The 9,697-nt window shown below is 49.4% G+C and overlaps 1 protein-coding gene across 1 annotated transcript; it reads left to right on the top strand.

The window, feature by feature from the left end:
* Positions 1-1,020: 1,020 nt before the first annotated feature.
* On the top strand, positions 1,021-7,292 carry LOC119312483 (protein trichome birefringence-like 33). Its single transcript, XM_037588217.1, has 5 exons — positions 1,021-1,893; positions 4,369-4,540; positions 5,362-5,561; positions 6,231-6,389; positions 6,525-7,292. Exons 1-5 carry the CDS (start codon positions 1,367-1,369, stop codon positions 6,862-6,864), a joined length of 1,398 nt encoding a protein of 465 aa, XP_037444114.1. The 5' UTR covers positions 1,021-1,366; the 3' UTR covers positions 6,865-7,292.
* The last annotated feature ends 2,405 nt before the right edge of the window (positions 7,293-9,697 follow it).

Raw genomic sequence — 9,697 nt, 5'->3', positions numbered from 1 at the left:
TTATTGGACATTTTAAGGTATTTAGTGGGTTGCTTTTGTGTGTATTATTGCTTAGTATCCATCATTTATGGCGTGCACATGGACCCCGGAAAGTTTTTGTTCTAGGTCCGCCCCTGGTTGAAGCGGCATTGTCGTGACAGTTAAGGGTCGCCCCAACCAAGTCTCGGGCTCGCGAATACACACACGTTGGTGAACGCGGCGAGCATGCATCGGCGGTGGCGAATGCACAAGGACGAGAGCGATGCGTGCGAGCAGGAAAAGACGGTACGAGAAGAACGCGGCGCTTTTGGGCGGAAACGGCGCGCAAGAAGGTCAGCAAGCCCCACCAGGATCCAGACTGAAATTTAGTGTACCGTACTCCACTTCATTGATCACCGGCCATCTTCTTCAAGCATCGACCGATCTGAGGTAGCCACAGTGTCATCAATAACTGCAGATCTGCAATGGGCGCGCCTACCCGGCGTATGGTCCAGTGCCGGCCGGCAACGGGAGAGAGCGCCGGACCTCACAACAACTGGTGCTGCTTGCGTCGACGAGGCGAACCTGAACAGGGGGTGGGTTAGTGGGGTCACGTGGAAGCCGGATCTGGTGCCCTGGGGGACACACGGCCCCTCTCCCGGCCTTCCCGGTTCGAACGCGGAACTGGTGCCGGTGCGCTGGCTGTTTGATTAACGTACAAGTTAGCGATGCCAGTGCTTGATTTTCACAGGTCACCAGCCGGTTAATGGAACAGCACAAGCAAAGGGGAAGCTCAAATTTTTTAACTGTATAGAGTACTCCTATTTTTTTGAACTCAGGTAACTGACCAAAGTGATTTACTTCTGGCATGCGCCTCGAGTAGTAATGCAGACACGCGGTATATTAAACGAACATGCAGCACAGTAATTGCAGAGTAATCACGAGAGCAGCGCACTAGTAATTGCTGTAATCGGTCCATGTTTACTGGAGCAAACGCCCCCAGTTTCTCGCCTAGTTTCAGGGCTTGAGATGGAGCCATCGGGCAGTCCTCCACCCCACCCAGAAACCACCATTCGGACACGCACCAGCACCGCACCCCCAGCATTCAATCCTACTCCACTTCTCACCAAAGTTGCCAGGGCCCAAACCCGAAAGCGAGCTGCCTTCCAAGCTTCACCTCCCCTCAACAAAGCCAAGCCAAAGCCAAAGCCAAGAACACCAGCGCTTCCCCCTCCCCCACCCCCAGATCCCAACCGCCCAGCAGATTCCCCTCCCCAAGCCGCGCCAGATCGGATCGCCCCGCGCACGAATCTCCATTGCATCTTGCGATGCTGGCGGCGGCAATCTAGCCAGCAAGCAGCAGCAAGATCGATCGAGCTGAGTCTGGGGCGAGACGACGAGGAGCAGGATGATGAAGCCGCAGCACGGCGCGGCCGGCGGCGGCGGGCACGGGCGGCGGACGCCGTTCCTGACCTCGTACGCGCTCACGCTCGCCTTCATCACCTTCGTCTCCCTGCTCTACTTCAAGGACTTCACCTCCACGCTCCACCAGCCCTTCCTCCACCACCCGCCGCCCCGCCACCGCCCCAGGCCCCACCACCCCAGGCCCCATCCCCATGTCCCCGTGGGCGGCAAGGTCGGACCGGTGGTGGCAGAGAAGAAGGCCGCCGCCGCCGCCGCGGAGGATGAGGAGAAGGTGCCGGGCTCCCGCTCGGCGGCGGCGGCGGTGCTGTCGCTGCCGTTTGCGGTGGGGCGTGCGGCGGCGGGCTGCGACGTGGCCCGCGGCGAGTGGGTGTACGACGAGGCGGCGCGGCCGCTGTACCAGGAGGAGGAGTGCCCCTACATCCAGCCGCAGCTGACCTGCAATGCGCACGGCCGCCCCGACACCGCCTACCGCCACTGGCGGTGGCAGCCCCGCGGCTGCTCGCTCCCAAGGTCAGTAAATCACAGCACATTATCGTTAATCTACAAAATCACACCTTCCTCCACCTCTCGACGGCGATAGTGGGTTTGGATCTTTGCGCCCCATCCCATGACGAGAAAACAATGCTACAAACAAGTCGTCGAGAGTAGAGAAAAGAAAAGAACGCTCGATCCAAGCCGCGATGCCGACTCGACGGAGCGGACGAATCGATCGCAGTCCGCCGGGTGGTTAGGATCTTACGGTTATCAGGTTAGCAACGGCGAAGAAGAGCGAGATTTCGAGGTTAATGAATCCGGCCGGTGGGGTTTGGCCGGACGCGCTTGGCTTTGGTTGCTTCCGTCCGGGCGGGTTCAGGCGCTACGAGGCTCCGAGGTAGGCGAACCACCCCACCGCTGGGGTTGGGGTCGGGACTTCGGTAGGTAGGTAGGCCACTCCGAGGTCGTGGTGGCGGTGGTGGGGGCGCGGCGAGCGACGCGACACGACACGAGTCCATGCGCCGACGACTCTGCTCGCGTCCAACGTGCCGAGTCCGGCGTGTGGACGGCACAACCAGATGCAGTTGCAGTTATTTTAGCGGGGACTCCTTAACTAACTAACCCGAGACTTTTCCGTCCCTGACCGTAACGGGGGAGCGTCTTCGCGTGTGGGTGGGCGACGACAAGCCACGGCACACGGCGGTCCAGACTCCTCCAGTCCAGTCGCGCGTGGTCCATCCGCCATGGAAAATCATGGTGCGTCGCCCCTCGCCTCGTCCCACTCCCACACGAGGCGTCCAGCTGTGTTTCATTGACCCATCTCGTGCCGCGTGCTCCCGGGCCAGGCAGCGCAAAGCAAATGCAGCGGCAGGCGTCACGTGGGAGCACGGGGCGCCTCCTCTGACCGAGCAAGCAAGGGGATGGTGCCATGGGGGACGCGGGCCACGGCAACCGGGACGCCGGCATTGATACGGCCGTACGAATCATCAAGCATCTCCTTCTCCTCCCTAGTATTTTCTTTTTCTGCGGGCGTGGGTTGCCATGGACCCTCCACTTGGATGCTACTAGAGGGGTTCCTTAATCACGCTTTGCTTTTCTCCTGATGGGGTTCTAGTGGTTGCCCCGTTGCTGTCCATCTTCCACGGCCGACCCGCATTTGCCAGCATGGTTTCTGATACTTCGCTGGCTGGGAATTAAGGAAGCGCTGAATATCCTCGCGACGACGACGTTAGGGGCGATGGGTGCTGCGCGATTCGCGGCAGGCCCATCTGCACGAGTTTGTTCGTGGCTTCTCCTTTTGTTTGCATAGACTTTGTCAAAACGTTTCTACTTTCTAGACTGCGGCGTAGGCTGTATACCGGACACCGTTGGCGGTCGCACTCGAAGGAATGGGACATTCAACTTTTATTCTCACAGGATGCGACGCTGAACCCGTCGTCCGTACTGCCTGGTTAATTCTGGTCGGGCCGGATGGTTACGGAACAACAATCTCAGTCACTGTCAAAATTTAAACTCGCACTGTTGCTTGGCAGGGTTCCAGCTGCATGAGCGTTCCAGCTGAACCACAATCTAAAAGATGTTAAACTGTTTTATCAGGCTATGGAATTTGGTGGTTGTTATGACTTTATATTCATCTTTATGCTACGTACCACAATAGTCTATGGCGCACAACATGTTTTGTTGCAGAGGCTTATCAATAAGTTTCTAGACAGCGGCATAGGCTGTATACTGGACACCGTTGGCCTACTTCCCGGTTAACACATGTTGCGTCAGGTGGTTACAGAACAACAATCTCAGGCACTGTCAAAATTAAACTCAATAGTAGTACCGTATGGTATAGTACCAGCTGCATAGGCTGTATATCGGGCACCGTTAGCGGTCACACTCTGATACAGTGTAGCGCTCAACTCTTATTGTTAGAGAATGTGAACATGTTGTTGTCCGTACTGCTCAGTTAATAGGGGTTGAGGCAGATGGTCATGGAAAATTCTCGGTCACTGTCAGAATTAAACCCAGTAGTATTATATGGCAGTGTGCAGCTACATGACTGCTGCGGTTGAACCGCCATCTAAAAATGTTGAACAACTTATCAATCTAAGGTTTTCGGTGGTTGTTACGGCTTTAATATTGATCTTAATGCTCAGCACCACAATAGTTTATGGTGCATAATTTACGGGACCGTCTGCAACAGTTTTGGCTTCTCTTTTTGTTGCAAACCCCCGTCTGAATGCTCAGAGACAGCGCGTGGGCTATCTATCGGACACAGTTAGCGCTGAATCTGTTGGTTAAGATTGCTCGAGTCTGATGGTTGGACAACAATCTCAGTCACTCTGAGAACTAAACCCACTAGTGTTGTATGGCCGAGCGCCAACTGCATGAGTGTTCCAGTTGAACCACAACTAAAAAAATGTTAAACTGCTTTATCAAACTATGGTTTTTGGTGGTTGTTATGGCTTTAATACAGTATTGAACTTTATGCTATGTGCCCTATTCTCACACCTGAAAATGCAGCTTCAATGCGACTCTGATGCTGGAGATGCTGCGGGGCAAGCGCATGCTGTTTGTTGGCGATTCGCTCAACCGCGGGCAGTACGTGTCGTTGGTCTGCCTCCTGCACCGGGCCATTCCTGAGAGTGCCAAGTCCATGGAAACATTTGACTCGCTCACAGTTTTCAGAGCAAAGGTATTCCCTTGGTTTTTTTACATAGCAGATGAACAGTGAGCAATACATAGCTTAATGAGCACTGAACTGAAGATTTTTGTTGTCAGTCAATGAACATACTGTGAACACCAAAGATTGCTATATTATATGCTACAAGCAACATAATCCAACTTCATGAATGTTTTCATCTAAATGCCTTGATATTAAATATTCTTATTTTTTCAGAGCAAAAGTACAAGAACCTAGTTTTTTTCAATGGGGAGATGAACATCACAATACATAACTCAATAAGAACTGCACTGAACCTATTTTTCAGTCAATAAACATATTGTGAACACCAAAAGATTGCTAGATATGTCAACTTGCAACAAACTCCCTCGTTTCTTTTTACATGGTATAGATGAACAGTGCAATACATAACTCAATAAGCACTGCTCTGAACCTATTTTTCAGTCAATGAACATACTGTGAACACCAATAGATAACTATATATCTCAGCAAGCTACAAACACCCAAGTTTATGAATATTCTCATTCAAATGACTTGATCTTAAAACTCACAGTTGACTCGCTGACAGTTTTCAGACCAAAGATTTCCCTTCTTTTTTCCACACAGCAACATATAACGCAATAAGCACTGCACTGAACCTTTTGTTGGTCAATGAACTACTGTGAACACCGAAGATTACTAGATATGGCAATAAGCAACAGGCTCCCCAAGTTTATGGATGTTTCCATCTGAATATCTTCATCTCAAAACGGTGTTCCTTTTTGTAACTTGCGGGCTACCCTTTGTCTCTAATCTCATCCATACTGAATATGCTTAATGTCTCATTTTCCCAGGACTACAATGCCACGATTGAGTTCTATTGGGCCCCCTTTCTAGCTGAATCAAATTCCGACGATGCTGTTGTTCACCGTGTCACGGATAGAATAGTAAGGGGCACAGCCATTGAAAAGCACGCCAAGTTTTGGAAAGGAGCTGACGTTGTGGTATTCAATACCTACCTGTGGTGGATGACCGGACAAAAGATGAAAATTCTGTAAGTAATTTCTACATGACTACAAGCTGTTCTTGCTTGAAGCTAGCTTAATTTTTTTGAGGGAAAATTAGCTTAAACTTTTAAGGGTACATCATTGTTAATACATCACATTCATATATTTTTGGGCCGCAGATCAATTGTCATATTCTTATTGTTTTTGGTAGTTATCCCGACTTTGAATCATAAAATTAACATGAAAACATCATGCTTTGTTAAACATCACATCCTGTTGGAAAAACATGGAAGTAGCGGATATAATCAAGTAAACATGCGACAAAAATTATAGGTGCATGATGGCAATGATCAAATATTTGAAGAGTGACAAGTAGGGTATCACAAGTTGCTGCTTGCTTGAAGCTAGCTTAAATTTTAAAGGGCATGTGAGAGCTACATCGTATTTTTATATTTTGCGCCTTATGATTCGATTGCCATATTCTTGTTTTTTTGTGGTAGTCATCCTGACTCTGACTGGAAAGATTAACATGAAAAGACCGTGTCTTGTTAAATATCGCATCCTGTTGGAGAAACATGAAAGTAGGGGATATAGTCAAGTAAACATGAGATACAAATCACATGATGTATTATTTGGAGTGTGACAAGCGGGGTATTTTATGATGAGTCATCTTGTAATTTCGAAAAAAAAAGGTTCTGAAATTCTGTTTCTTGCAGGCAAAATTCCTTTGAAGATAAGAACAAGGACATCAAAGAAATGGAAACAGAGGATGCATATGGGATGGTCCTGAATGCCGTGGCGAAATGGGTCGAGAACAACATGGACCCAAAAAGTTCAAGGGCGTTTTTTGTCACTATGTCACCTACTCATACCCAGTAAGCTCTCATATTTATATCAATTATTTAGTTAAAATTTCCATCAAATGAAGAAACTGATCGGCTCATCCTATACTAAGTCTCATGTGATTGATTGAAATCTGACCCATGTTTCTGATCTTCTTTTATCATCAGGAGCAAAGATTGGGGCGACAAGTCTGATGGAAACTGCTACAACCAAACTACCCCAATCAAAGATTTGTCTTACTGGGGACCAGGCACTAGCAAGGGCCTGATGCGGGTTATCGGCGAAGTGTTCAGTGCTTCTAAGGTCCCCGTTGGGGTCGTCAACATCACCCAGCTCTCCGAGTACCGCAAAGACGCGCACACCCAGATATACAAGAAGCAGTGGAACCCGCTGACCCCGGAGCAGATCGCCAACCCAAAGAGCTACGCCGACTGCACCCATTGGTGCCTCCCGGGACTCCAGGACACCTGGAACGAGCTGCTCTACGCGAAGCTCTTCTTCCCTTGAGCGAAGGAAGAACATTTGGATGGAGAGTTGACGCGCGGATCCAGCACACAAGTGCTGATCATCACCTCTTTGACTGAAAGAGGCACACAAACACCTCGCGCAAGTTCCTGGGAGTATAGTATATATCATCTGAGGAGGGTCTGATCTGCCGGAGAAGGGTTAGTGTAGCTAACATCGTACAGGTTGCAACATTCTGAAGAGAGTGAAGAATATATACACGCCGCAACGCACGCGCGGTGCACGAGCCGAGTTGTGGTCTTCTGTTGAAAAGGCCAATTGTGCGGATGCTGTTATCACATTCCTCTTCCTCTCATGAGGCCTCTGAGTGGCATGATGTCTACGCATGATTGATTCTTTCATTGAACATGAATGCCAAATTGCTCAAAGTGATCACCTATATGCATAGGTAGGTTTTTTTGTGGCTGACTTGAGTTTTGAATACTTTTTTGCATTGATTTTTTCTTTTAGTTTCACTGGTTAACTACATGACTTGATTTCGCCACCCGCTGTTGCTACCCTTGCTGACGGAGACCGGATGATTCGGATCAGACGGTTCTGCTCATTCGACAAAAAGAGAAAACCTCCTTTCAGAGGATTTTACGCCAAATTTGTCTCTGACCCTGGTCCGGTCACACAGGCTTGGTTTCAAGTTCAAACACAACTAGCAGTATTTCTCTTTCTTCAGAAAAGGGAAAAAAAACTAGCAGTGCTTCTCTACAGAAAAACCTTCTTTTACCGCAAAAGAAAGGGGAAAACATCTGCCATCAGCGATGTTTGCCCTCCGTTGGTGCTCCGAGATCAAATCCCTGTTCTCAGGGGTATTTTTTGACAAAAGGAAAAACTTTCTTGTGAGAATGTCAAACCAAATGTGCGGTTGCTTCCTTGAGTGGGTGCCGGATGATCCCACGGCCAATGGCACACAGTCAGCAGCTGGGAAGCACCGAAGCACAACAAACGTTCTCGCTTTCTCAGACACACAGGGGACGCAGCAGCACTACTTGTACCACACACACCACAGCTGGAGTAGCTTGCAAAAAATACAAAAAGGTTCCATCGGGCCCGGACGCTCATCCTGGTCAGGCACGCACTTTATGCAGGCCGACCCAATCAATGCACGAGAAGATGTGTACCATCCTACCAAACCGGCCCACCGTCACCAGCCGCTGCCGATCTGCACCCGGAGAGAGAGGAGCGCCTAGTAGAAAGCCTGGTAGAAATTACGAAATTGCTTTACACATGACGCTGCACGCACGATCTGCGAACGATGCATCCTCCCCCAGCAGCGATTCATGCATGCACGCTAGCTTTTGATGCTGCCAAGCACTCCCTCCGTTCCTAAATACTCCTATAAGTCTTTGTAGAGATTCCACTATGAACTACATACGGAGTAAAATGGACAAATCTACACTCTAAAATGCATCTACATACATCCGTATGTGGTTCATAGTGTAATCTCTCCAAAGACTTATATTTCGGAACGGAGGGAGTAGGATCGTGCAGGCGTCGGTCGTGAATTTGTCGTCCGTGTAGCAGCGCTTTATATGATCCCTAATATTTCTGTTGTATTCATCTGATCCTTGTATGAAGAATATATAAAAATACGATATGAGGGAGAGAGATTTAGAATAGAGGGCACACCGTACATGGTTTATAAATATATTATATCTCTAACTCTTAATCTTCAACTTAAACATAATTATACTTTTAACATTCTTCCTCAGTCATAGCGGGAGTAAAACGGACGATTTTGACCGAATTTGAACTTTTGCGCTTTTGTCGTCTTCTCTTTTGTGCCATCATCAATTGTGTCTCGAATGGCTGATGGGTTAGAACCTAGTGCGGTGATTGTGTCCCCTTTTAGCGTGCGCCTTCCGTGTCTTCATCTCTATCCTTGCCATAGTCACAGCGAGAGTGTCGTGGACACAAGTGACGATGCGGACGCTGTTGACTGGAGTTATAGTCAATGAGTAGCTGTAGACGTAGCTCGCTTGTCGATGTTGAGGTAGCCGATCTTGATGATGTAGCCGTGGTCGATGGTGTAGTCACCGTGGAAGATGGAACCGCACAAAAGCCGGAGGCGCAAAAAAAATTATGCTATGTTGTAGATGACAAAGTTGCAGTCGTGGACGATGCACCTTGCAGATGTCAGGGGGTGTCGTCGGCAATGAGACCATCGGTTTTGTCATGACCAGAAGAAACCCATTGAGCACACATCCGTTTACCAGGACCGTGTTGATACAGTCGTGCCGTCGTAGACGACGCGATCGATGTCGTCGTCATGACGCGGTCTGCCTCCGTCGTGGTCGCGTCTTGCAGTTATACCGTCAGAGGACGTTGGAGATGTCATCTTGTGAACGGGGCGGCGACAATGTGTTGACGAAGATGTGATGAAGGCCACTTGATGAAGACCTTCGCGATGAAGTGTCGACGTTGGCGTTGCAGTGACGTGTCAGTGATGAGGCGTCACTGGAAGGCATCCGCGCCGAAGTGTCAATGACGTGTCGTGCCGGAGAAGTCGATGAAAATTTACATCTCTTTTCACACCGATCTGGCATGTGAATGGTGCATGCCAAGGTCGCTTCTTGTAGTGCTCGACGGAGTTTTCCTTTTTAATACAGCTTGATGTCGTGGCGTGAGGTTGGTGCAGTTCGCTAGGCGAAGATAGCTTGGTGCAGCACACAGGTCGGCGGCTTGGTGCAACTCACAGCCACACGGCAGTAGTACTGCTGCTAGTGTGGACCGTAGCACAGTAGAACTTCAGTACCAGCTGCATCAATAGCACCATGCCTTCACATCATCGGCGAATTACCACCCAATAATTCGTCCGGGACAC

Source organism: Triticum dicoccoides, chromosome 5B, assembly GCF_002162155.2.
Source record: "Triticum dicoccoides isolate Atlit2015 ecotype Zavitan chromosome 5B, WEW_v2.0, whole genome shotgun sequence".
Taxonomy (NCBI): domain Eukaryota; kingdom Viridiplantae; phylum Streptophyta; class Magnoliopsida; order Poales; family Poaceae; genus Triticum; species Triticum dicoccoides.
Note: the sequence above shows the minus strand (reverse complement) of the source record. Positions and strands in the feature narration are given on the sequence as shown.